Source organism: Nerophis ophidion, linkage group LG02 (assembly GCF_033978795.1).
Source record: "Nerophis ophidion isolate RoL-2023_Sa linkage group LG02, RoL_Noph_v1.0, whole genome shotgun sequence".
In the NCBI taxonomy this organism is placed as follows: Eukaryota; Metazoa; Chordata; class Actinopteri; order Syngnathiformes; family Syngnathidae; genus Nerophis; species Nerophis ophidion.
Genome location: NC_084612.1, coordinates 70569650 through 70597458, shown reverse-complemented (window position 1 = coordinate 70597458; position 27809 = coordinate 70569650). Strand labels below are relative to the sequence as shown.

The window sequence follows — 27809 nt, the reverse complement described above, 5'->3', positions numbered from 1 at the left end:
TACTTTTATTGAATGCTGAACAAACATCGTAGGACTTCTTGACACGCCCTGCGGATTCCTGGTCTTCAGTGTTTTCCTCCTATATCTTCTGTGTGTTTTTTTGTCTTTTTAGGGAGACAAGGGAGATCGCGGAGAAAAGGTAAAGTGCAGGAAGTTACTCTTTTACTGCATTATGTTGTCTTGATTTCGATTATCAAGGGAGTTATTTTCCAAACTCACCGTGAAGTAGTACTGTATTTTTCGGACTATAAGTCGCAGTTTTTTTTCTTCTATAAGTCGCAGTTTTTTTTCATAGTTTGGCGACTTATGTGTGAAATTAACACATTACTGTAAAATATCAATTAATATTATTTAGCTCAGTCACATAAGAGACTAGACGTATAAGATTTCATGGGATTTAGTGATTAAGAGTGACAGATTGTTTTGTTTGGTAAACGTATAGCATGTTCTATATGTTATAGTTATTTGAATGACTCTTACCATAATATGTTAGGTTAACATACCAGGCACCTTCTCAGTTGGTTATTTATGCCTCATATAACGTACACTTATTCAGCCTGTTGTTCACTATTCTTTATTTATTTTAAATTGCCTTTCAAATGTCTATTCTTGGTGTTGGATTTTATCAAATACATTTCCCCCAAAAAATGTGACTTACTGTATACTCCAGTGCCACTCATATATGTTTTTTTCCTTCTTTATTATGCATTTTCGGCAGGTGCGACTTATACTCCAGAGCGACTTATACTCCGAAAAATATGGTAGTTTTTATGATTAATATTATTGTTGTCCCGATACCAATATTTTGGTATCAGTACCAAAATTATTTTGATACTTATCGGTACTTTTCTAAATAAAGGGGACCACAAATAATTGCATTATTGGCTTTATTTTAACAAAAATTCTTACGGTACATTAAACATGTTTCTTATTGCAAGTTTGTCCTTAAATAAAATAGTAAACATTCAAGACAACTTGTCTTTTATTAGTAAGCAAACAAAGGCTCCTAATTTAGCAATATTTTGCACTGTTATACAATTTAATAAATCAGAAACTGATGACATAGTGCTGTATTTTACTTCTTTATCTATTTTTTTTCAACCAAAAATGCTTTGCTCTGATTAGGGGGTACTTAAATTAAAAACATGTTCAGAGGGGGTACATCACTGAAAAAAGGTTTAAAACCACTGCTATTGTGTCATTTTCCATTATATTGTTTAGTGAAAATTATTAAGGATGAACGGTACAAAATAAATTATTAATCGAATTGTTCATTTACTGTTAATATCTGCTTACTTTCTCTTTTAACATGGTCTATCTATACTTCTGTTAAAATGTAATAATTACTTTACATTAGTTTTGGATGATACCACAAATTTGGGTATCAATCTGATACCAAGTCATTACAGGATCATACATTGGTCATATTCTAAGTCCTCATGTGCCCAGGGACATATTTCCTGAGTTTACAAACATAATATACATTTTAAAGTAGGTGGGTGGCGGTCCGGTACTTTTCTGAGGCGCTATAATACCGTATATGATTCATTATTATCGCGGTACTATACTAATACCGCTATCCCGTACAACTCTAATTTACATGAATATTGTATGCATTTTAATTCTGATGCTGTCATTAACCTTTCACATTACACTCTTATGTAATTGTAAAATAAAAAATATTGGTACTTGCGAATAATGACGCTAAAGAATCTACTGCATGGGGATGATGACATGATGACGACAGTATTCTGTTCTTCCTTTTTCATGTAGCGAACCGAAGATTTATTGATCTTGCAACGGCAGCTAGTAGATCGTAGCTAAGCTTCCTTCTTTTAGCATTGCAATAACGAAGTTCACATTTTCTCCGATGGTGAGCATCTCATTCTTCTCTCTTCTGTTTATGGTCCATTATTTGTGGTTTTCTCCAGGGGGAAAGAGGCAGGGATGGTGTGGATGGACGCAAAGGAGAACCCGTAAGCGACTGACCCACTTTCACTACAGTGAAACCTCTATTTACTATTTTAATTGGTTCTTGAACAGGGTTCGTAAATAGAAAAGTTTTAATATTGAAGCAAATTTCTCCATTAGAAAAAATGTGAATATGAATAACTGGTTTCAGCCTTGACAAAAGTCTATATTTTAGTACAAGCTGTAAATCCAACAAACATAACAAGTGGGTAATGGATCAACTTCCTGTTTAATAACAAATAGGGATGTGTGATACCACCGATTTGGTTTCCGATTCGATACCAAGTAAAATTCAGGCTGGTATTGGCGATACAAACTGTTTAAGTGCGGAAATGTAGTCATCCATATTGAAAGTCGGGGTGCACGAGACGAAAAAATAAGTCGCTGCGGCACTTACCCGCTGAGGCCACCGTATGTCTGGGATCATGAGCGCCCTGCCCCTATCGTGAGGCACGAGAACTGTTTGCCTCACCTCAGACTTTTTTCTGTGCCGTTTTGATGGCTCAACCAACGCACAAAACATGTTACTCGCTGCGGCACTTGACTCGCTTACTTCACCGTATGTCTCTGATCATGAACACCCCGTCCCTATCGTGAGGCACGAGAACTGTTTGCCTCACCTCAGACTTTTTTCTGTGCCGTTTTGATGGCTCAACCAACGCACAAAACATGTTACTCGCTGCGGCACTTGACTCGCTTACTTCACCGTATGTCTCTGATCATGAACGCCCCGCCCCTATCGTGAGGCGCGAGAACTGTTTGCCTCACCTCAGATTTTTTTCTGTGCCGTTTTGATGGCTCAACCAACGCACAAAACATGTTTCTCGCTGCGGCACTTGACTCGCTTACTTCACCGTGTGTCTCTGATCATGAGCGCCCCTAACGTGAGACACGAGAACTGTTTGCCTCACCTCAGACTTTTTTCTCTGCCGTTTTGAAGGCTCAGCAACACACCAGACAAGAACGCACTCTGACCGCACGGCAGACAGAGAATTTTACGAGGGTTTGCGAAAATTCTGCAATTTTGAAGAAAAAATTTTCCAAATTGGTAAAGCTAAATGAAAATTAAAAACTAACAATTACAATTATTTTATGATTTTATTTCTTTGTATGATCACAGGTGAGGCGCTGCCTCCCCTGACCGCACGTCACTGCTTTGGACTCATATTGAGTTATCAAATTTGGAAATTTGATCAGTCCGAACACAATCGCTATGCTGCCCGGCACAAAATGGCCGCACTGTGAGGCACAACAAAGCATATCTGTATTCATAAATCGAAAAGTTTGTAGAAAAAGGTGTTGGTAAATGAAGGTTCCACTGTAAATGTTGGTGTTCTCCTAAAATAGTGTTTTGTTTTTAAGCAAAACTTGCATTGCATCTAAACTAATAGTGCAAGCTTACCTGATGTGTGCGTTTGTTTGTGATGTAGGGTCGGGATGGATTCCCTGGAAGAGATGGTCCGAGAGGTCCTGAAGGGCGTCCAGGTCCACCAGGTCCGTCTGTCCCCAGTCAACCCACAGCGGGCTTAAAAGGGGAGAAGGGCGACAGAGTAAGTGGAAGTAAAAAACAAAAACTTGCCAAATCTCAATGTCTGGGTCGATATAACCACTTCATGTTTCCAGGGTTTTCCTGGTGTTGATGGAAATCCAGGAATACCAGGGCGACCGGGTTCTCCAGGAAACACAGGGCTTCCAGTAAGCTGAGAAAACACATTTAGAAATGTGGAAATTTAAAAAAACTAATAATGGTTTGATGTGTCATGTAGGGTTCACAGGGCCAGCCGGGTGTCAGAGGAACCTCTGTAAGTCAGCCTCACCTGAGGAGATGACATCACTGCTGCAAAGCATCATTTTAAACTTATTCCTGTCCCTTCAGGGCGGACCTGGCATACCAGGGTTGGATGGTGCAAAGGGAGATAAAGGTGAAAGGGTGAGCAGATTAATGGTCTTTCTCCTAATCTACGATACTGTATTTTTTAGAATCACACGTCAGGTTTCTGTCGGTTCATTGTTGATGTTTCAGGGGGAGCCAGGCTCCGTAACAGGAGGCGTGTATCCAGGAAGGAAAGGAGAGCCAGGCACACCAGGAATACCTGTAAGAAGCACATGAAAATATTTTAATATATCATAAGGGTTTTAATTACAGCTGGGGTGTTTATTTACCTAACCCGCAAAGATAACAGGCCGTTAATCGGAATCAGGCGATAATTGGACAGACGCTGTTATTTGCGCACTCTTAAAAACTCATTAAACATGACGAGGAGTCGGAAAATTACTTTTTAAACATAATTTTAGTTAACACAGTGACTTTCTTAAAAAAAAAAAAATTAGTAACGGATATAATGATTATTAAATGTAATTAGTTACCTGTGAATGCCATGCAAAACCTTGAACGAGCTTGGATGTGAAGTAGTGAAACAACCAAAGAATAAGTGTTTTGTACACTTTCACAGAAGTGTAACTGGAACCACGTTACAGCAGAAAAGAACCAGCTCAGACTGGTGCAATGGATGCTGAGTAGATACGGTTAATAATGTGAGAGTCCAGTCCATAGTGGGGCCGGCAGAGGATCCTCTTGCATGCAGACAAGTCACCGACTAGGAGTGACTCTTGGTCCTGATGATTTTATGGTAAAAAAAACTGGCAGTTCAGTCGCCAGAATTTTGCGGTAAAAATAACAGTGGTACTGTTTTTCTATTTAGTATTGAATTGTTACAAAAAATGGCCATAGATTTTACGGTAAAACACTTGCGACTCAGTCACCAGAATTTTAACATAAAAACATTAGAAGTACAGTTTTTCAATTTATAGTAATTTGGTCTAAAAACTACTGAAAGTTGTATGGTAAAGTTCTGTTGTTTTTTTTATTGTAAAATCTGTAGATTTTGAGCTTGTTGCGTTTGAATTTGAGACCCCTGCTCTATGGCAAAGTTGGGACTATTTTACGTTTCTATAGAAGAGGGTAATCTCGGTCGCCATGATTCGCCCATGTCCTATAATTAGACTTAGACTTAGAAAAACTTTATTGATCCACACGGGAAATTGTTCCACACAGTAGTTCAAGTAAAAAGGATGGAAAGGATAATGCAGGTATAAAGTAGACAAACATTCATGTCATTTCCATAACAGAAAGTGTAAGATTGTCAGAGACATTTTAAAACAAGCTCTGAGTGCACTTTTGTGCATGATGTCACTAAGTTGCATACTTGCCAACCCTCCCGGATTTTCCGGGAGACTCCCGAAATTCAGCGCCTCTCCCGAAAACCTCCCGGGACAAATTTTCTCCCGAAAATCTCCCGAAATTCAGGCGGAGCTGGAGGCCACGCCCCTTCCAGCTCCATAAGGACCTGAGTGACGTGTCGACAGCCTGTTTTCACGTCCGCTTTCCCACAATATAAAGAGCGAGCCTGCCCAATGATGTTATAACTGTAGAATGATCGAGGGCGAGTTCTTGGTTTTTTATGTGGGTTTATTGTTTGGCAGTTTCTTTAAAGTCCTCCCAGCAGAGTAGTAGATTTAAAGAAAAAAAAAATAGCTTTTATAATTGTAAATGTTTTAACAACTGATTGCAATAATGTAAATTTGTTTAAACTATTAAAGGAACCAAAAATATGACTTATTTTATCTTTGTGAAAACATTGGACACAGTGTGTTGTCAAGCTTATGAGATGCGATGCAAGTGTAAGCCACTGTGACACTATTCTTTTTTTATTATTTTTATAAATGTCTAATAATAATGTCAATGAGGGATTTTTATACACTGCTATGCTGAAATTATAACTAACATTGATACTGTTGTTGATAATATTCATTTTTGCTTCACTACTTTTGTTTTGTTCTGTGTCGTGTTTATGTCTCCTCAATTGCTGTTTATTGCAGTTTTGAGTGTTGCTGGGTCAGGTTTGGTTTCGGAATTGGATTGCATTGTTATGGTATTTCTGTGTAGTGGTTTGTTGGATTGATAAAATAAATAAATTAAAAAAAAAAAAAAAGATTAAAAAAAAAAGAGAATCGATTCTGAATCGCACAACGTATTCGATTCGATTTGTATTCGAATCGATTTTTCCCCACACCCCTAATAGTCATTTTCTATATCGCACAGAGACAAACCTGCAATATATCAAGTATATCGATATATCGCCCAGCCCTATTTGGAAGTCTTCTTTATGCTCTAGCCATACTATGGCTTACGGCCATACTACCCTGAACACGCCCGATTTCGTCCGATCTCGGAAGCTAAGCAAGGTCGGGCCTGGTTAGTACTTGGATGGGAGACCGCCTTGGAATACCAGGTGCTGTTTTTCAGTGCTAAACTGCTTCATCTCAAGTGCAGGACTAATAGACTCAAAAACTCCTTAGTCCCACACACCATTAGACTGTACAACTCCTCTCTGGGTGAGGGGGGTACTAGGATGACAGGGGATGCAAAACAATAACAGTGCAATACATTTTCATAACATGGTCACTACTGCCTACTTTGTCTTGTTATATTCTTATTTTACTGTTATATTGCTTTTTATTTTTTATTCTTATTGTAATATTTCTCTATTTTGTTTCCATTTAAACCCCCATTATTTACTTTTTACTTTTTTTAAATTGATCTCAACTCTGTACACTGCTGCTGGAATTTTAATTTTCCTGAAGGAACTCTCCTGAAGGAATCAATAAAGTACTATCTATCTATCTATATACGAAAATGTATTTACTGATTTAAAATGAATATTTCTTACTTTGCGAAATAAAATGTACCACTGTTACCACGGAACTAGGTAACAGAGATAAAAGGGGGTTTATGGTATGCTGAAGAGCAACAATCACAAAGTAAGGAGTCTCCACACGCCATTTCTCACGCACGTTTCTTACCTATGAATTCAGGGGACGCCCGGTCGGCCAGGAATTGATGGCATCAAAGGTACACCAGGGATTCCAGGTGCACCAGGGCAAGATGGTCGCCCAGGGATACCAGGAACGCCAGGACTGTCCATCAAGGTTTAGACCATTTCTTTCTTTCTATGCTTTTGTACATTCATGTAACTGTATGATGTCTGTCATGCTCTTTACTAACTAACATATGAATGTATACAAATAATGTAAATGTTTACCAGCTACTAGGGAAGTAACGGTATCAAAATCTCCCGGTACGATATCATCACAGTATTAAAGGGGAACTGCACTTTTTTTTATTTTATTTTGCTGATCGTTCACAATTATTTTGAAAGACATGTCGACAGATGGATTTTTTTTTAATGCATTTAAAATTATAAATACATTTAATCAGAAGTTCGCTCACAGTGGAGTCTATAGGAGCCGTTCAATTCTGCCTGTAGAGCCCTTAAAAAACATCCGAACATACCTATTAGGGTTTTTTATACATGATGTTATGTAAGGTTACCATGAATTGATTAACGTGGACCCCGACTTAAACAAGTTGTAAAACTTATTCAAGTGTTACCATTTAGTGGTCAATTGTACGGAATATGTACTGTACTGTGCAATCTACTAATAAAAGTTTCAATCAATCAATCAATCAAAAGGATATGTAATGTGGTAACAGGCACATTTATAATAACATTTAATGTTTACGTATTTTGATAATTTTAAGCATAGGTGGGTCATTAATTTAAAAAACGCATCACCAGGTTTTGCTTTAATAATACTGTAATATATCTAATAATATAATAAAACATCACGTACCGTACAATGTCTGCTGTCATTTTCATGTATTCCCATTTAGATCAAAAATGTCTCATAATCTTCGTAAAGAAACTGGGTGGATGTTATATTGTTGAAATGTTCTTTTATTTACATTTATTTAATAGTTAGAATATATTTTTTTAAATCCATCCATTCTCATGTCTTTCATAATAATTGTGAACGATAGAAAAAATTCCCCCACCAAAAAAGGGCAGTTCCCCTTTAAGACCACGGCATGATATTATTGTGGTATGTGTCCTCAAAAAAGACTTAAAAATGTCAGTGTGTAATATTAAGTGGCAGTAATGACAGCATAGTCGATAAGCTTCTTCTTTTTCTCTACCACTCAGTGGACTAGCTATCAAAGCACTAAAAACTGTAGTGCGTTTACAAAATTCACCCATGGAACTTTAGTTATTTCACGGGACACATTTCCGGCGTTGATGTTGCATTATTGAGCCACGGATGAGAAGATGCTGCTCCGTTGTTATTCTATGTAACGTCTGAATGTCATTAAAACAGTTAGCTCCATCTTTTGACACTTCCACTCCCGTCCTTGCACGCTACACCGCTACAACAAAGATGACGGGGAGAAGACGCTGTCGAAGATGAGCCACGTAAATAAGACCGCCCACAAAATGGCGCATCCTGAAGAGACGCTCAAAAAGCTACTTGAAGATGATCTGTAACACATCATCTATGCAACATTTTGACCAAAGAACCACCATTACATGTTATGTGGACCAGAAAGTGTTTTCCATTTCAAAAAAAATCCTAATATGACCCCTTTTAATGCATTTTATAATCCTTTTTTATGAAAATAGACATGACTAGACCCGCTCATCGGCAGTGCGCCTCATAATCCAATGCGTCTTGGGGTCCGAAAAATACGGTACTTAAAATAGTCCGAATTTCAAAACTTCTCGGACATGTATTTGTTTAGAGAATGAAAAACATTGGAGAGCGCACACATTCTTGTGGGGAGCGAGTTGAGGAGCACGCTGCGGCGACTTATCCGGGGTGCTGCTTTCCGCCAGAGTGCAGCTGGATTGGTTGCAGCTCCCCTGCGACATCGAGAGGGACAAGCGATACAAAATGGATGGATGGATTGAGGCTTCATTTGGAGGTTTACTCGTTTTGTACAGTGTTTTTGGTGATGTACGTCCGTGCGCTGCGACGTGACCGACTTTCTCTGCTCGAAACCAAAGTGGTGTGCTTTGCGCTGCAGAATGCAGACTTTCTTACCTCCGCCAAAGAGGTTATGTTTTTACCAGGGTTTGTTTGTGTGTTTCCTAGCGACATAACTCAAACAGTATTGGACTGATTTTGATTAAATGGGGAAAAAAAAACAATTCTTCTCATCTACTTAGAACACACTTCACTTCTTCCTGGGTTTCACACCCCCACCTTGGATTCAGGATTCAAAGAGATGTAGTTTATTTTCAGACAAAAACGCCAGCGCAGCAGAAAAAAACGACACACCAAGTGTTTGTTTGATACCGTCATGCGTCACAGCGTTATTATGAAGGCTTTGAAACCAAAATACCGCGGAATCTACAAAACCGGTACAGCCTTACCAGCTACTAATGCAAAATATGGCCTGGTATAGTATGTTGTATCCATAGCGGCTTTAATATTTTTGTCACAGACATTGAGAGGTATTAAGACACATAAAAGCTGGGGGGTTTCAGGATGATGTTCCACCATAGCACACATGGTGGTAGCATTGGGCCACTATTTTTCTTCAGTTGCTCCTCTTAGGAGGTCCTTTTCTATGTATTACTGAATGAATTATTCACAAATAATAGAGAGCTACTCTCACATTGCATGTCATAAAAGTGAGGTGGCGTTTGTGTTCATTGAAACTCCTGCTATCTCATAATTTGGTTTTTTGTTGGCCCTATTAAGTTATTTTCAGTGCTTTTCCATATTTCATGTTAAAAAGCTATGTTCAGCAGGGCAGAGACACTCGGTTATAAGCCATGTAAAGGAAACACATCCACTTTTCAAGCTATCAGCCTGACAACAATGTTCAGCTTCCTCTCTCCCTTGCTTTCTCTCCGTAGGGAGACAGGGGCAGCCCTGGAGAGCGGGTGAGTCACACCATTGCCAGCTTGCCTTATGTTTGCAGAATTATCCCCAGGTACCTGAGAGCATAATGACTCTTGACTGTTATCTCCCCGTACTGTGCCAGGGACTTCCAGGAGTCGGCGGCGGGGAGGTCGTCACTGGCGAAAAGGGCTCCCCAGTAAGTGCGGTTAACCACCGTGCAATGTGTGGACAAATGAGTTCTGGGTGCAAGTGGGAGCTTGGTATTCTGCATCCGCTAATTGCCTTTTTATCATCAGGGTTCTCCCGGACCTCCAGGAGTGCAAGGTCCTAGAGGGCTATCCGGATCACAGGGGGCCAAGGGAGACAAGGCAAGTCGTTTTGCTGCATAAGTAGCAGAGGTGGAGGAAGTGCAGGAGAAAGTGAAAACTGAAATGAGTGACTGCGTACGCCAGGGGTGTCAAGCAAATTTTAGATCAGGGGGCCACATGGAGGAAAATATACTAGTAAAATCATGGCACGATAACGTAATAATAAAGAAAACTTCAGATTGTTTTCTTTGTTTAAAAATACAACAAGCACATTCTGAAAATGTACAAATCATAATGTTGTTAGTTTTTTTTTTACACTTACAAGTTGAGGTTAATAGTATTCCATTATTATTTGTCATTATTTATACTTTCTAAATAAATTATGTGATAATGTTCATCAGTCAACTCATTGGTGTTAATTTTCAATCCATATCAAGATAACAAAATAATATCAAAATCAAATTATGAGATTATTATTTATGTAGTTTGCTCATTTTCCTCGACTGGTCCTCTAACATCGTGGTTTATATATTTTTTTTACATATGTTGTATCATCTACAACAGGGGTCGGCAACCCAAAATGTTGGAAGAGCCATATTGAACCAAAAATACAAAAAAACTAATATGAAAAATTAAAGCCTTTTATAACAAATATAATGAAGTCAACACATGATATAAGTGTCTTTATAAGCTATAATAGCCAACTATCAAAACGATAGTTTAAGTTAAGGAAATTAAATGAGCTCAAAAATATCTACAAACGAGGCATAATGATGCAATATGTACATGCAGCTAGCCTAAATAGCATGTTAGCAACGATTAGCTTGCCAAATATGCCGTATTAGCACTCCAACAAGTCAGTAACAACTTTGTGCATTCGCGCACAGCATAAAAAGTTTGGTGGACAAAATGAGACAATGAATAAGGGGCATAAAAATACGTCTTTCTGTAGCATCGTTGAAGAAAGTTATACATGTAAACAGACTACGGTCAGTTCAAGGACCGCCAAAATTAGGACAAAACGGCGCTCCACGTTTAATATAAACAGTGGGGTTTCTAACAATTAGGGAGGTTTGTGTCTTGTTTTTCCTCCTGCAGAAACCCTATTAAAACAAAAATGTATTTTTCCCCCCATCGTTTTTTAATTTCATACATTTTTGAAAAAAGCTCCAGGGGGCCACTAGGGCGGTGTTAAAGAGCCGCAGGTTGCAGACCCCTGGTCTACAAAGATACAAAAAATTGCTATTGCGACATCTAGTGGACACATTTAACAGCAGTTTATTTAATTAAAACATTTCGGCTCATTTGTGTACCGCAGGCTGGACAAAACCTGATCTGGTACCGCGGGCCGTACGTTTGACACCCCCGCCGTACGCTGTCACAGAGAGACTTGAGAGAAAGTTGCTGCCAAGTTATTTGAGCCTTTGCTGCCGTACACAACACGTGTGGCGGCAGAAGACTTTAGGAAAAACTTTGGGAAACACATTTCACTGCAGTATACAGGATGCGTGATCCATCCTCTTCATTTACATTTGTATTGTATCTACAATACGGATGTGTCAATTAATGAATGACACGAATAATATACCTTAACCTACAATATGTTTGTGACCAACCCCAAGATGCAAAGAAGGTGGAAGGCATCGTGCAGGTAAACATGATTTAATTTAAGACTAAAATAAGAACAAACAAAAGGGTACAAACAAAAGGCGCGCACAAGGCGGAGAACAAACTTGGCTATGAACAAAAACTAGCACAAAGGTTATCTGTGGACTAGAAACAAAAACACTTTCTGTGACACGAAGGAACTATGACATGAGCAGAGTGAACAGGAGTAGACACAGCTACAACGATAACTATTAATGACATTGACAGGTAGTGGTGACAATAATCCAGCACTGACTGGAGGGGAAGGCAGCTTTAAATAGTATCTGGGCGATTGACACCAGGTGTGGCCAGGTGCCAATCAGCCACAGCTGGGGAGACACATAAATCAGGGAGACATGTAAGTAAGTATTCACAGCATGTTCTCAATATGATGCACCTTTGGCAGCAATTACAGCCTAAAGTATTTTTGAACATGATGCCACAAGCTTGGCACGCCTACAGTATTTTCGGGCAGTTTTGCCTATCCCTCTTGTCCTATGATTAAGTAACTCTGCAGTAAGGTACACATCAGATTTCTTTTTTGAAGTAATTTTTGCCCATTTAATGCTTGAAAAAAAATTATTCAGACCAAAAGTTTATAAAATGTCCGTAAATATGCATACATTTTAATAATACTAAGCCGTAGTCCAAAGTGAAACAGCAAGGGCGAGTAATCTGATTTTTAATAAATAAGATTTTGAAAAACCGCGATAGAGTGAAAGCACACAATTAATAGTGGAAAGTGACAAAGAAAATATATTTAATAAATCTAAAATAAAAATATTTTTTATATTTATTTTTTTCCTAATCAAAATTCTACTCTCTCTCTCTCTCTCTCTCTGTATGTCTATATGTAAATATATGTATATGTACATTTATGTGTATATATATATATATTCACACTACAGGCCAAAAGTTTGGACACACCTTCTCATTCAATGCGTTTTCTTTATTTTCATGACTATTTATATTGTAGATTGTCACTGAAGGCGTCAAAACTATAAATGAACACATGTGGAGTTATGTACTTAACAAAAAAATGTCAAATAACTAAAAAAACGTGTTTTACATCGTAGTTTCTATAATAAAAATAGCCACCCTTTGCTCTGAATACTGCTTTGCACACTCTTGGCATTCTCTCGATGAGGTAGTCACCTGATATGGTTTTCACTTCACAGGTGTGCCTTATCGGGGTTGATTAGTGGAATTTCGTGCTTTATCAATGGAGTTGGGACCATCAGTTGTGTTGTGAATGAGAAAATGCATTCAAACTTTTGGGCTGTACTGTATGTATATATTTTGTGTGTGTGTGTACATATATATATATATATATATGTGTGTGTATATATATATATATATATATATATATACATATATTTAGACATATATGTGTGTGTATATATATACATATATATGTATGTATGTATATATATGGATGTATATGTATATATAGTGTATGCATGTGTGTAATCTATAAAGGTTTTTTTTTTTTTTGCAATTATCAACTTTTTCAGGCAATTTCCTTGTGACCCTAATTAATTAAGTTTCATTTTTCAGGGTGACAGTGCTGTTGGGCTGCCAGGACCAGCAGGCAGGCAGGGAGACCCTGGTGACAGGGTGGGTCACCCTCAATAACAACATGTATTGGCGTTATGTGGACACATTTCCATTTCATAAGCACGTTTCCTGCCTAACACGCCAACAATAGTAATCCACCATGAATTGTACACATTAAGAGTCCCGTTATGCCCTTCAGGGTCCTCGCGGGCCTCCAGGAGAAATTGGCAGTAAGGTACGATAAAGGTATGAAAAATGAGATGTGCCCGTAATATTTAACTTGAAGATTGACTGTGTGTATTCTGATAGGGGGATCGAGGGCAGCCGGGTGAGCCTGGATCGCAAGGAGACCGGGTGAGTGAAGGATTTAGCAGGAATTAATCTTGCATGTACTTATTTATATTATGTTTTCATGTCCTTTGGCCATGTGAGCAGTCTTTAAGAGAGCTTTACATTTGGACAATCCCACTTAGTTGCAGAAGAATATGAACTGAAAGTAAAAATGAACATGTGATTGACTATCTCTTTGGGATAGATTATGACTCACGTAATTTAACTGTCTATTTTGTCACCTATCCGTGTGAAATTATATTCATAGCTGTCGGAACTTGCAGAAGGAGCTTTGTGCGACAGGCAATTTAATTCTCTTTTGCATATGGAAAAAGGAGATATTACATAGAAATGGAACAATTTATATGCAACATGTCCAGCTCCTCTCATTTCTGCAAATACTGGATTGTATGTTTTCCTGACACAAAGCTGAAAAAATGAGAATTTGATACTAAATAGAGCAGTCAGTGTACAACAGGCCTATTCAACTACTGTTATGGTATTGCAGAGGAGGTGACGGCAAACAGACACCGGGGAGTTGTATGTTCAATAATTTATTTTATATCTGGTAAATATATATAATATGAATAATAAACACTACTAACAAGAAAATCAAGTGTGACAAAAACTCAAGGGTGTATGGTGTAAGACTAAGTGGAGAATTTAACTGAAATGTGTATTACCAAAGCGTTGAACGAGATACGAGGAAGTCCAGGGGGCAGGCAGCTGATCCAGGGCGAGAGAGAGGCGTCAGAATCCAGGAGCGAGCGAGGAGTCCAGGAACGAAGGAGGCAGTCAGAGTAGATGGAGATTCGGGGAAAAGTGATACGCACAGCTCACCTACAGGCGACGGAGGGTACTGCGGGGACAAGGGAAAAGCCAAGCCACGGAGAGGAAAGAAGAATTGAGCATCAAGCAGTTGCTTACGGCACACCATGAAAACTAAGTTCCCGCGCCGATCCTTGGGTCCACTGGTCCCTATATTCAGCTCGCCCTCATCAGTCACAGGTGTGCAGATGGACTAATCGTCAGCGGATCTTCCGGGTGGAGCCGCAGAGGAGGGAGACTCAGACTGCGCGTGTGCCGCAAGAACTACATAATGAAGAGGGCCGTATTTGATCTCCTGCCGGCCCCACTATGGACTGGACTCTCACACTATTATGTTAGATCCACTATGGACTAGACTCTCATAATATTATGCTACCACTCGACGTTTATTGCACCGTCCCCACATCTGGGGTCCCCTCCAAGGTTTCTCATTGTCATCCCATTGGGTTGACTTTTTTCTTGCCCTGATGTGGGATCTGAGCCGAGGATGTCGTTGTGGCTTGTGCAGCCCTTTGAGACACTCGTGGTTTAGGGTTTTGTAAGTCAACTTTGATTGATCGATTGAGTTTCAAGAGCCCAAGGTCTCAGGGGTTGGACATCAAAATGTGGATGTTTCTTTAGAAAGTGCCTCCAGAGGTTATATTGATTTGAGATTATGTTTTCAAAGTAAACACATCAGCTTTCACACTGCACTGTCAATATTTCATTAATCTGCTGTCGCTACTCGTTTCCAACGTCTGCAGCTCGACAGAGTTTTGTTAAAGGTTGATGAATTATTTTTCTTCTTCACAACTTGCTTTATTTAGGTTTGTAAGACCGAAAATGGGGCGGTTTAGCTCGGTTGGTAGAGTGGTCGTGCCAGCATCTTGAGGGTTGCCGGTTCGATCCCGCTTTCGCCATCCTAGTCACTGCCGTTGTGTCCTTGGGCAAGACACTTTACCCACCTGCTTCCAGTGCCACCCACACTGGTTTGAATGTCACTTAGATATTGGGTGTCACTATGTAAAGCGCTTTGAGTCACTAGAGAAAAAGCGCTATATAAAATATAATTCACTTCAAATGTAAACTTTACAAAAATATAATGTCCATTGTGTATGTTACATGAATTAAATAGAATGTTTAGTGTTCATACACACAGCAAACATTGCGCACAAGTGGTTTAACACAATTAAACTTAAGGTGTAGCTTTATCGCCCTATGCTGGTCAAATTCAGCGTGACGTGTATTAAACCAGTTTTGATCGCCAGAGTTAAACAGCCTAAAACAACACGACCACAAATAAAAAAGACATCCCAAAGTCAGAAATTTCAATACATTCATACTTTTGCTGTCCAGTCACTGTTATGAGTCTGATTTTCGCTATTTTATTTTAGGTTCGGGTTCAGGTTCAAGTTTATTTGTCACATGCAAACTACACCACAGTGAAATACTTTTTCCCATGCTCTTCAGATATTGCGTACAGTGGGATCCAAACATTAGGTAAATGGGTTGTACTTGTATAGCGCTTTTCTACCCATTTTTAAGGAGCCCAAAGCGCTTTGACAGTATTTTCCACATTCGCCCATTCACACACACATTAACACACTGATGGCGGGAGCTGCCATGCAAGGCGCTCACCAGGACCCATCAGGAGCAAGGGTGAAGTGTCTTGCCCAAGGACACAACGGACGTGACTAGGATGGTAGAAGGTGGGGATTGAACCAATAACCCTCAGATTGCTGGCACAGCCACTCTACCAACTTCGCCACTTCTAATACACTAAATACAAAAAAATACAAAAACTTGAATTGAATAGCTCGGATTTATACATCAGAGCCACAGGAAACGCTGGAAATTACTCTATTGATCTGAAATATACTAAGAGGGTAAAATAAATCAATACAATATTTTAATAAGATACAATATAAACAGGCATAAATATTATATGAATATGTAGTTAAAAACGAAATAAAATTAATTAAATTTACATGTCGTAAATACAAGCTAATAAATACGAACACAGTTAAAACGGTATTAATAATGATTTGATGAACACGAATACTAATTAAACGTTAAGTTAAAGAGGTGGGTCTCAGTGACGTGCGGTAATCTAAACACCAAATGAGGCATACATACTTTTTATTATTTTATTTTTTTAACTTAAATTCATATGTGCAGCTCTAGTCATTGTTGATTTAGGTTGCACATTAGAGTAACAGGAAAAAAAAGGGAGTTATTCGCTTTCATGAAAACATTATCATAATGATATTATGATATGATAAATGGGTCCAAAAACTATTTGATAAAGTTGTTAAATACTTTTTGGTCCCATCTGCTTTTAACAAAATAAATCAAGTATTGTGAGTGTATATTACCTTTCTGTATTTGTATCTGAAGCAGCAATAGCTATCCTCCATGAAAACGTACTTTGTATGATCGCATTCATTTTGTCTTAAAGTCCAGTTTAGAGAAGTATTTCATCTTGGATACAGTATATAATCCTCCATATTGGCAGAAACATTCATTTAATTCAATTTCATTCCAAGAAATTAAACAATATGTTTGCATCTGACAAAAAAACACCCAGAAACGCTGGCTTACTCTAATAAAAATGCCATGTTTGTTATAAATACAGTTAAAAAAAAAGAAAATAAAAAAAAATGCTGGCTTCCGCTGGAGAGAGCCCACTTCTCCCAGTGAGTACTGCTGAAGCATTGAACTGCAAGTTGACAATATATCGCCCCCTACTTTGAGGCAGAGGTACTTGCTGCCTCAAGACCTGCCTTTTTCACGTGGCAACAAGCATGCGCCCCCTCGCACGTACACGCCCAATACACACTGTGTGTAGCCGTGGAGGCACCGCCTGTGTCTGCCTCACTTCTCGTCTGCTGCATTGTTTTGATCAGGAAACATGGAATTTCCCCGATTTTGACCATGAAAATTATCAAAATATACAGGAACCACACCAAAATCACATAGAAAGCATAAACCAAAAGAGAAATATTAAAATGTATTTTATTTTATCACTTCGTTTTGGAACACCTCATGGTTAAGCCACCTGGTGGCAGGTGAGGCACTTCCTCACTTGCCTCCCCTGACAGCACGTCACTGGTGGTTGTTAAGTTTGTTTTTAACCTTCGTCTTGTGTTAGGGTCGGCACCGACCCGTTTTAGTTTTTAGATGCATAAAAACACCACATACATTTATTTTTTTGCATCAAAGCTTTTTGACTTTGTCAGGAACCTCTTTGTCAACAAAATAAAACATTTTAATTTTTTTCACTAAATTATAAAAGGCTCTGGTAGAAATTATGCCCTTGGTGTTGTTAGGGGCGGTTTCGACCCAGTTATAAAAATAAGATTATAAAGCAATGATAAGAGCCAAAACTGAACACACTGACAGCCAGCTCCTCTCCCAATCACGTGAGCTTTAGTGGATTATCATTTTACCTTGTTATCCTGTACAAAAACAAACAAAAGACGGACACTAAAAGTGTCACTTTTTGCCACTCTGATTTAGTTTTTTTATTAGTTTTGGAACTACTAATCTATTTCTCTTGGTTTCATTTGGTTGATTGGTTGTTGGTTGTTGTTTGTTTGATGTTGGATTTCTGTTGCTGAGAAAAATAAGTTTTAGCCTTTTTCTTGAAGTAAATATATATGGGTCGAAATTGACCCGTAACACCATAGATGTTACTATAGTTAAAATTCTTAAAATTAAAAAATAAATAAAACACATTTATTTAAGAGATGTGTTCTAATACCCCCTAGTAATACTTAGGTAACACAACAACCTTTTTTTTATTTATATGATTCTCTTGAGGGTCGTTTTACCATTTTTAAAAATTTAAATCGAGGGGTATACTGACAAAAAAAGGCCCAATGGCCCAAACCAAAAATATTAAAACCAATATTTTCAAGGATAAGGAAGCCTAACGAGGTAACCAAGAGATGAGAAACAAATTGGATGATAGATAATTGTTTTTAGTGTATTTTACAGCTGATTTAAGACATGGGTCAAAACCGACCCTTTAACATAAGAGATGGTAACAGAAAGCTAACACAAGAGGAAGGTTAAAAATCGTAACTTTCTCTGAAGCCCTGAAGGCCTCTGGCAGGCTGTTCCACGTAATATTGACGCCTCCCCGAGGGTATGTATACAGACTTTTGGAATATTAAGGCATTTTAATAAACAGTAAAATGATCCTAAAGTCCATTCTAGAACACACAACAATCCAATGCAGTGATTTTAAAACCAGTGTAATATGGACCCGCTCTCTGGTCCGGGTCAACACACGGGCGGCTGATGACAACGACCAAATGATCAATGTGTTTTTTGTTAGGGAGAAAGAGGACTATCTGGTGAAACAGGAGAGCGAGTAAGTTGAATGCTTTGTTCCGCTTCATTATCCATTGACTCCTTATCGGTTTTGTCTTTTATATATTCTTAATAATTTCTTCTTAGGGGGACCCGGGCAAACCAGGCTCCTCTGGACTACCAGGGCTGAGGGTGAGTGACTGGCCCACCACGGAGCTTAAATGGCATCACAATTGTAGTCTTACCCCGACTAAGCCTTTACATTTGTCCTCAGGGTCTCCCAGGGCCCAGTGGAGCGGCGGGAGAAAAGGTGAGACTGATTCAATTAGGACTAATCATTTGAGACGGGCCAGGTCAGCGGGAACGTGAAACCACTGCAGAACATTTCCTAATCGCGTGTAATAGGTATCCTGGCCAAAGATTAAATAACTTGCATGTTTTTAGGGAAGCGAAGGCACACGAGGGGAACCAGGCCGAAGTGTAAGTTGAAGGAAAATAATGAGATATAATAATTTTATTTCATAAATATCTTTGACTTAAGTGCGCTTTGAAATTGTCCAGATTCAAGGTCCTCCAGGGAAGAAAGGGGAACAGGTAAGAAATCAGGCTCTTACCATACAAACCTCGTTTCCGTATGAGTTCCGAAATTGTGTTAGATGTAAATATAAATGGAATACAATGATTTGCAAATCCTTTTCAAGCCATATTCAATTGAATGCACGACAAAGACAACATATTTGATGTTAACACTCATAAACTTTATTTTTTTTGCACATAATAACTAACTTAGAATTTCATGGCTGTAACACGTGCCAAAGTAGTTGGGAAAGGGCATGTTCACCGCTGTGTTACATCATCTTTTCTTTTAACAACACTTAATAAACGTTTGGGAACTGAGGAAACTAATTGTTGAAGCTTTGAAAGTGGAATTCTTTCCCATTCTTGTTTTATGTAGAGCTTCAGTCGTTCAACAGTCCGGGGTCTTCGCTGTCGTATTTTACGCTTCATAATGCGCCACACATTTTCAATGGGAGACAGGTCTGGACTGCAGGCGGGCCAGGGAAGTACCCGCACTCTTTTTTTACGAAGCCACGCTGTTGTAACACGTGCTGAATGTGGCTTGGCATTGTCTTGCTGGAATAAGCAGGGGCGTCCATGAAAAAACGGCGTTTAGATGGCAGCATATGTTGTTCCAAAATCTGTATGTACCTTTCAGCATTAATGGTGCCTTCACACATGTGTTAGTTACCCATGCCTTGGGCACTAATGCACCCCTATACCATCACAGATGCTGGCTTTTAAACTTTGCGTCGATAACAGTCTGGATGGTTCGCTTTCCCTTTGGCCAAATGACACGATGTTGAATATTTCCAAAAACAATTTGAAATGTGGACTTGTCAGACCACAGAACACTTTTCCACTTTGCATGAGTCCATCTTAGATGATCTCGGGCCCAGAGAAGCCAGCGGCGTTTCTGGATGTTGTTGATAAATGGCTTTCGCTTTGCATAGTAGAGCTTTAACTTGCACTTACAGATGTAGCGACAAACTGTATTTAGTGACAGTGGTTTTCTGAAGTGTTCCTGAGCCCATGTGGTGATATCCTTTAGAGATTGATGTCGGTTTCTGAAACAGTGCCGTCTGAGGGATCGAAGGTCACGGTCATTCAATGTTGGGTTCCGGCCATGCCGTTTACGTGGAGTGATTTCTCCAGATTCTCTGAACCTTTTGATGATATTATGGACTGTAGATTTTGAAATCCCTAAATTTTTTGCAATTGCACTTTGAGAAACGTTGTTCTTAAACTGTTTGACTATTTGCTCACGCAGTTGTGGACAAAGGGGTGTACCTCGCCCCATCCTTTCTTGTGAAAGACCGAGCATTTTTTAGGAAGCTGCTTTTATACCCAATCATGGCACCCACCTGTTCCCAATTAGCCTGCACACCTCTGGGATGTTCCAAATAAGTGTTTGATGAGCATTTCTCAACTTTATCAGTATTTATTGCCACCTTTCCCAACTTCTTTGGCACATGTTGCTGGCATCAAATTCTAGAGTTAATGATTTTTTGCAAAAAAAATTAAAATGTTTATCAGTTTGAACATCAAATATGTTGTCTTTGTAGCATATTCAACTGAATATGGGTTGAAAAGGATTTGCAAATCATTGTATTCCGTTTATATTTACATCTAACACAATTTCCCAACTCATATGTAAAGGGGGTTTGTACAATTATTCATTTGACTAGCGTCCTCTGACTCCTCTCCTTTGCTCACACAAGGGAGAGTTGGGTCTCAGCGGTCCCGAGGGGCCCAGGGGACCGAAGGGAGAAGCCGGCCAGAGAGGAGAGAAAGTGAGTCACCGTGCTAATGGATCCAAAAAGCAGTCGCAGTTCAGAGACCCAAGCTCGTATCCAAATGACACCTCTTTTGTTCTACCCCTAAAAGGGGTCTTCAGGGTCAGGTGCGGGCATGATTGGACCTAAAGGAGAGCGAGGCGAGCCAGTGAGTGAAAGCCAGCAAGTCATCATAACACCTCCCTGGAGATTGCTGTTTCATCTCGTGGCGTTAGCTAGTCTCCCCTGCGTCACGCTTACAGTGACTGTGAAATATTCCTGACAATATCCTCTATTATTCATCCAGTGTTCCCTTGTGCTACAAACTAAGAATGCATAAAACATGTACTCTTTCTCCCTCCCCATCCTCAGGGACTTCCAGGTATCAGCAGTAGGCCGGCTGCCAAGGTGAAGGAGCATGTTGTGCCTCATTTGGCCTTTTCTGCTTTGTTTGTGTTTATCTGCTGGCCAAATGTTTTTTTTCCTGAAATTTCCCTCTTAGGGAGTCGCCGGTGAACCAGGAGAGAGAGGAGAGGACGGCCGGCCGGGAAGTCCAGGGAAGCCTGGGCCTGCGGGGAAGCAGGTTAGTCGTTCATAAGTGACGTGGTTTTGTCCTGGCGTCCTTTCTGGGTCGTTCTGTGTTCTTTGGATTATCGCAGGGGTAGGGAACCTATGGCTCTAGAGCCAGATGTGGCTCTTTTAATGACTGCATCTGGCTCTCGGATAAATCTGAGGTGACATTGCTTAACATGATAAGTAATGAATAATTCCACTTGTAATAAGTGTTAAAAATAATGTTCAAAACATAAAACATTCTCATGTATTTTTAGTCCGTCCATCCGTTTACTACCGCACCTGTTCAAGAAGTTGCATTAAGAAGTTATTTATTTATTATTGGTTAGTGTGGGGCTTGTCCTCCTGGGGGTTCTTCAGACCACCAAGCACTGACATGAGAGCCCGTTTTAGGGTTACACTATTGTTTTATTTTTCAATAAGTCTCTCAGTTGCTTTCCAGCAATTGTATTTTTCTCTTTCGTTCTTGCTCGCGCTCTGGCTCCAGCCCCAACCCCATCTTTCCTCCTGGCTGCTGCTTATAACAGAGCGACAGCTGATTAGATAACAAGGCTCAGGTGGGCCATCTACGCAGCTCTCGCTGATTTCGAGGCCAGTCCTGGCACACCCCAGTTCGCTGCAGGCCCGCGGGCCACGCCCCCTCCACAGTTAGCTTCAGAATAACAGTGTTATTACAAAGAATAAGAGACCTATTATACTCTGGAAATGTTGGTCTTACTTAAAAATGCATGAATTTAGTTTTGTTCAGTGTTAAAAAAAAATATTATATGGCTCTTACGGAGATACATTTTAAAATATTTGGCTTTTTTGGCTCTCTCAGCCAAAAAGGTTCCCGACCCCCGGCTTAACACGATAAGTAATGAATAATTACGCTGGTAATCACAGTGTTAGAAATAACCTTCAAATTATAAAACATTTTCATGCATTTTAATCCAACCAACCATTTTCTATTGCACCTGTTCAAAATGTCGCATTAATGGTAAGAAGTATTATATTTATTATTGGTTAACTTTAGCATAACAATGTTATTAAAAAGAATAAGACACTTATTATACTCCAAAAACGTTAGTCTTACTTAAAAATGCACGCATTTAGTTGTATTCAGTGCTAAAAAATATTTCATGGCTCTCGCGGAAATACATTGTGAAATATTTGGCTTTCATTGCTCTCTCAGCCAAAAAGGTTCCCGACCCCTGGATTATCGTGTGGTTACTTTATAGGGTTGCTGTTTATTGTATGACTTTTATAAATATTAAATGCATTTAAAGTCCTTTATAAAGCCTCCACTGAGCTTTCACAATCACGTATAAACACTTCCTATTCTCTTAAAGGCCTACTGAAAGCCACTACTACAGTCTGATAGTTTATTTATCAATGATGAAATATTAACATTGCAACACATGCCAATATGGCCTTTTTAGGTTACTAAATTGCAATTTTAAATTTCCCGCAGAGTTTCTTGTTGAAAACGTCGCGGAATGATGACGCACGCGCGTGACGTCACGGACTGTCAGTAAATATTAGCGCAGCACCACTTAGGGCTAAAAGTCGTCTCTTTTCATCGCGCAATTACACAGTATTCTGGACATCTGTGTTGCTGAATCTTTTGCAATTTGTTCAATTAATAATGGAGAAATCAAAGTAGAAAGATTGAGTGGGGAAGCTTTAGCCGTTAGCCACACAAACACACGGTGATTACTTGTTTAAAATTCCCGGAGGTGAAGCTTTACTATGGATCAGAGCGGTCAAGCGAACATGGTTCCCGACCACATGTCAACCGGCAGGTTTCGGTGAGAAAATTGTGTTAAAAAATCGCCTCTTATTGGAGATCTGTGGAGTTTGCGCCGTCCTTGTATCTGCCGTGACTTCCATCAGACACTGGCCTCAAGACACCCGTGGACACACCCCTCCGACTATCAGGTACTATTTAATCTCACTAAAACACTAGCAACATAATAGAAAGATAAGGGATTTCCCAGAATTATCCTAGTAAATGTGTCTAAAAACATCTGAATCCGTCCCAATGCAATCGCCTTTTTTTTTTTTTTCTAGTCCTTCGCTATCAATATCATCATCCACAAATCTTTCATCCTCGCTCAAATTAATGGGGAAATTGTCGTTTTCTCGGTCCGAATAGCTCTTGCTGCTGGAGGCTCCCATTTTAAACAATGTGAGGACGTGAGGAGCCCTCACCCTTGTGATGTCATCGTCTGCTACTTCCAATAAAGGCAAGGCTTTTTTATTAGCGACCAAAAGTTGCGAACTTTATCGTCGATGTTCTCTACTAAATCTTTTCAGCAAAAATATGGCAATATCGCAAAATGATCAAGTATGACACACAGAATGGACCTGCTATCCCACGTTTAAATAAGAAAATATCATTTTAGTAGGCCTTCAAAGGGGAACTGTACCTTTTTTTAAGTGAAGTGAATTATATTTATATAGCGCTTTTCTCTAGTGACTCAAAGCACTTTACATAGTGAAACCCAATATCTAAGTTACATTTAAAACAGTGTGGGTTGCACCGGTGGGTAAAGTGTCTTGCCCAAGGACACAACGGCAGTGACTTGGATGGCGGAAGCGGGGATCGAACCTGGAACTCTCAAGTTGCTGGCACGGCTGCTCTACCAACAGAGCTATACCGCCCCTGTTGCGGTATAGCTCTAGTACTAACTGTTGCCTAAAATTCACAATCCATATATAAGACAAGTACACATATGTTTTTCTTTTTTCTTATGCAGTCTAAGAAGTAAATAAACACTAGTGTTTGTGTGTGTGTGTTTGTTTACTTTTGGCATTGTCGTTGTTAACAAGTCACATATGTCTTGTTTTCCAGGGAGAAAGAGGGGAGAAAGGAGATGAAGGCACTCCTGTAAGTTGAATATGTCTTTGGCTTCCTGTTTATATCTGCTATCAATATCAAGTCTGCATTACCAGCCGTTTAAAGGGGTTTAAATTGAATGATGGTGATTAATTTGTAGATAAATTAATTTTTTTTATACACTGCACTTGTGTATGGCATCAGCAGATTGAAGTGAGGTAAACTTTTTGGGCGATCTTTTCAAAAGTACATGGAAGAAAACTTTACTTCTCGTGAATTCCACGCGTTTGTAACATGTCTTCCATCAGGGCGAGTCAGGACTTCCTGGGAAGCCTGGAGAACGAGGACTGAGGGTATGACTGGTGTTAACTTTACACCTAACACCCGAGCAGATTTCGCCCCTCAGGAAAGATCAGGGAGGACACGTTTTGATTTGTGTTGTTTCACTCTCAGGGACTCGCAGGTCAGCCTGGTCAGCCTGGAGAGAAAGGAGACGCCGGAGAGCCAGGAGAGCTCGGGCGAAATGTGAGGCACGCGTTAATGTAGTTTCATGCAGACAGCTTTCCAATATGTTGCCGAGCCTTTGCACAGTAGAAATGTCAGCTGCTCAGTGCTCCTATTGATTCGTGTTTGATCACAGGGGAGCCCTGGATCTGCTGGGCCCAGAGGGGAGAAAGGACAACAGGTCTGTCCTTATAAACTCTAACTGTATGTGCATGTGTGTATTCCACTAGTGAATACAGAGTCACTTAGTCTGTTTCTTATAGGGACTTCAAGGACCTCCAGGGCCACCAGGGAAAGTGGTATGTTTGTCCATTTCCGTAACTACAAACCCCGTTTCCATATAAGTTGGGGAATTGTGTTAGATGTAAATATAAACGTAATACAACGATTTGCAAATCCTTTACAACCCATATTCAACTGCATGCTCCACAAAGACAAGATATTTGATGTTCAAACTCATAAACTTTATTTTTTTTTTGCACATAATAACTAACTTAGAATTTCATCGCTGCAACACGTGCCAAAGTAGTTGGGAAAGGGCATGTTCACCGCTGTCTTACATCATATTTTCTTTTAACAACACTCAATAAACGTTTGGGAACTGAGGAAACTAATTGTTGAAGCTTTGAAAGTGGAATTCTTTCCCATTCTTGTTTTATGTAGAGCTTTAGTCGTTCAACAGTCCGGAGTCTCCGCTGTCGTATTTTACGCTTCATAATGCGCCACACATTTTCGATGGGAGACAGGTCTGGACTGCAGGCGGGCTAGGAAAATACCCGCACTCTTTTTTTTACGAAGCCACGCTGTTGTAACACGGGTTGAATTTGGCTTGGCATTGTCTTGCTGAAATAAGCAGGGGCGTCCATTATATGGCAGCATATGTTGTTCCAAAACCTGTATGTACCTTTCAGCATTAATGGTGCCTTCACACATGTGTAAGTTACCCATGCCTTGGGCACTAATGCACCCCCATACCATCACAGATGCTGGCTTTTGAACTTTGCGTTGATAACATTTTGGATGGTTCGCTTCCCCTTTAGTCCAGATGACACAATGTTGAATTTTTCCAAAAACAATTTGAAATGTGGACTCGTCAAACCACAGAACACTTTCCCACTTTGCATCAGTCCATCTTAGATGATCTTGAGCCCAGAGAAGCCGGCGGTGTTTGTTTTTGTTGTTGATAAATGGCTTTCGCTTTGCATAGTAGAGCTTTAACTTGCACTTACAGATGTAGCGACAAACTGTATTTAGTGACAGTGGTTTTCTGAAGTGTTCCTGAGCCCATGTGGTGATATCCTTTAGAGATTGATGTCGGTTTTTGATACAGTGCTGTTTGAGCGATCGAAGGTCACGGTCATTCAATGTTGGTTTCCGACCATGCCGCTTACGTGGAGTGATTTCTCCAGATTCTCTGAACCTTTTGATGACATTATGGACCGTAGATGTTGAAATCCCTAAATTTCTTGCAATTGCTCTTCGAGAAACGTTGTTCTTAAACTGTTTGACTATTTGCTCACGCAGTTGTGGACAAAGGGGTGTACCTCGCCCCATCCTTTCTTGTGAAAGACTGAATATTTTTTGGGAAGCTGTTTTTATACCCAATCATGGCACCCACCTGTTCCCAATTAGTCTGGACACCTGTGGGACGTTCCAAATAAGTGTTTGATGAGCATTCTTAATTGATTGAAACTTTTACAGTAGATTGCACAGTACATATTTCGGTACAATTGACCACTAAATGGTAACACCCAAATAAGTGTTTTAACTCAGGGGGGGGGTCCTTTATTTTTATTTTTATTTTTTTTCTTTGTCATGAAGAATGGACGTTTTTGTCATGAAAAAGGGAGGTGTTTGTGGTTGGTGCACTAATTGTAAGTGTATATTGTGTTTTTTATGTTGATTTAATAAAAAAAAAATTTGATTTTTTTTTTTTTTTTTTTAAATAAAAATTAATAAAATATTCTTCTGCGGCCCGGTACCAATCGCCGGTGGTTGGAGACCACTGTTTTAACTTGTTTAAGTCAGGGTCCACGTTAATTAATTCATGGTAATTAATTCCTCAACTTTATTAGATTTATTTCCACCTTCCCCAACTTCTTTGTCGCATGTTGCTGGCATCAAATTCTAAAGTTAATGATTATTTGCACAAAAAAAATGTTTATTAGTTTGAACATCAAATATCTTGTGTTTGTAGTGCATTCAACTGAATATGGGTTGAAAAGGATTTGCAAATCATTGTATTCCGTTTATATTTACATCTAACACAATTTTCCAACTCATATGGAAACAGGGTTTGTACATACTGTATTTTTTACACAAAAAATCTGTAAATTTTTGGACAAAGTTGGTTTTTGTTTCTGTTTTTAACTACCGAAAGATACATTTTCACCCAACTCTGGTAACAAGAGAAGCATGTGATTTGACATTTTTTATCTTCAATAGTCGGACATCCAAGGCCAGCTGAAAGGCGAGCGAGGCGAAAAGGTGTGTAAAAAGATCACATTTGCAATGCATGTTTTAACACTGCACACTATTTTAATCAGTTCAAAAATGTCACCATGTCATGACTTTCAAAAAAAAGATATATCAAACAGAAGCTGAACTCGCGGCATAAATGGGAAGGCTGAGGAGTTCAGCCGGGAAGTTGCCATGGTAACACTGTAAAGACCTACTTACCTGTTCCTAACATTGTATTCATCCAAATATACAGTATGTATATATTCAAGCACACCTGTGTAGTGAAAACCATTCCAGGTGACTACCTCTTGAAGCTCATCGAGAGAATGCCAAGAGTGTGCAAAGCAGTATTCAGAGCAAAGGGTGGCTATTTTTATTATAGAAACTACTATGTAAAACATGTTTTATTAGTTATTTGACGTTTTTTTGTTAAGT

At 39.4% G+C, this 27809-nt stretch overlaps 1 protein-coding gene and 1 pseudogene across 1 annotated transcript in view; both read left to right on the top strand.

The window, feature by feature from the left end:
- col7a1 (collagen, type VII, alpha 1) overlaps nt 1-27809 on the top strand; it is a 196503-nt gene that overhangs the window by 78221 nt on the left and 90473 nt on the right. The window contains exons 28-56 of the mRNA XM_061889781.1: nt 113-139; nt 1932-1976; nt 3402-3521; nt 3595-3666; nt 3738-3773; nt 3848-3901; nt 3995-4066; nt 6847-6960; nt 9732-9758; nt 9860-9913; nt 10014-10085; nt 13230-13289; nt 13429-13464; nt 13539-13583; nt 18709-18744; nt 18831-18875; nt 18958-18993; nt 19128-19163; nt 19245-19277; nt 20963-21034; nt 21129-21185; nt 21389-21424; nt 21519-21599; nt 24426-24461; nt 24719-24763; nt 24864-24935; nt 25051-25095; nt 25178-25213; nt 27360-27401. Of these exons, the coding sequence (XP_061745765.1) occupies nt 113-139; nt 1932-1976; nt 3402-3521; nt 3595-3666; nt 3738-3773; nt 3848-3901; nt 3995-4066; nt 6847-6960; nt 9732-9758; nt 9860-9913; nt 10014-10085; nt 13230-13289; nt 13429-13464; nt 13539-13583; nt 18709-18744; nt 18831-18875; nt 18958-18993; nt 19128-19163; nt 19245-19277; nt 20963-21034; nt 21129-21185; nt 21389-21424; nt 21519-21599; nt 24426-24461; nt 24719-24763; nt 24864-24935; nt 25051-25095; nt 25178-25213; nt 27360-27401 (1542 nt within the window). The remainder of the gene's footprint in view (nt 1-112; nt 140-1931; nt 1977-3401; nt 3522-3594; nt 3667-3737; nt 3774-3847; nt 3902-3994; nt 4067-6846; nt 6961-9731; nt 9759-9859; nt 9914-10013; nt 10086-13229; nt 13290-13428; nt 13465-13538; nt 13584-18708; nt 18745-18830; nt 18876-18957; nt 18994-19127; nt 19164-19244; nt 19278-20962; nt 21035-21128; nt 21186-21388; nt 21425-21518; nt 21600-24425; nt 24462-24718; nt 24764-24863; nt 24936-25050; nt 25096-25177; nt 25214-27359; nt 27402-27809) is intronic.
- LOC133548284 (5S ribosomal RNA) lies at nt 6157-6275 on the top strand (annotated as a pseudogene).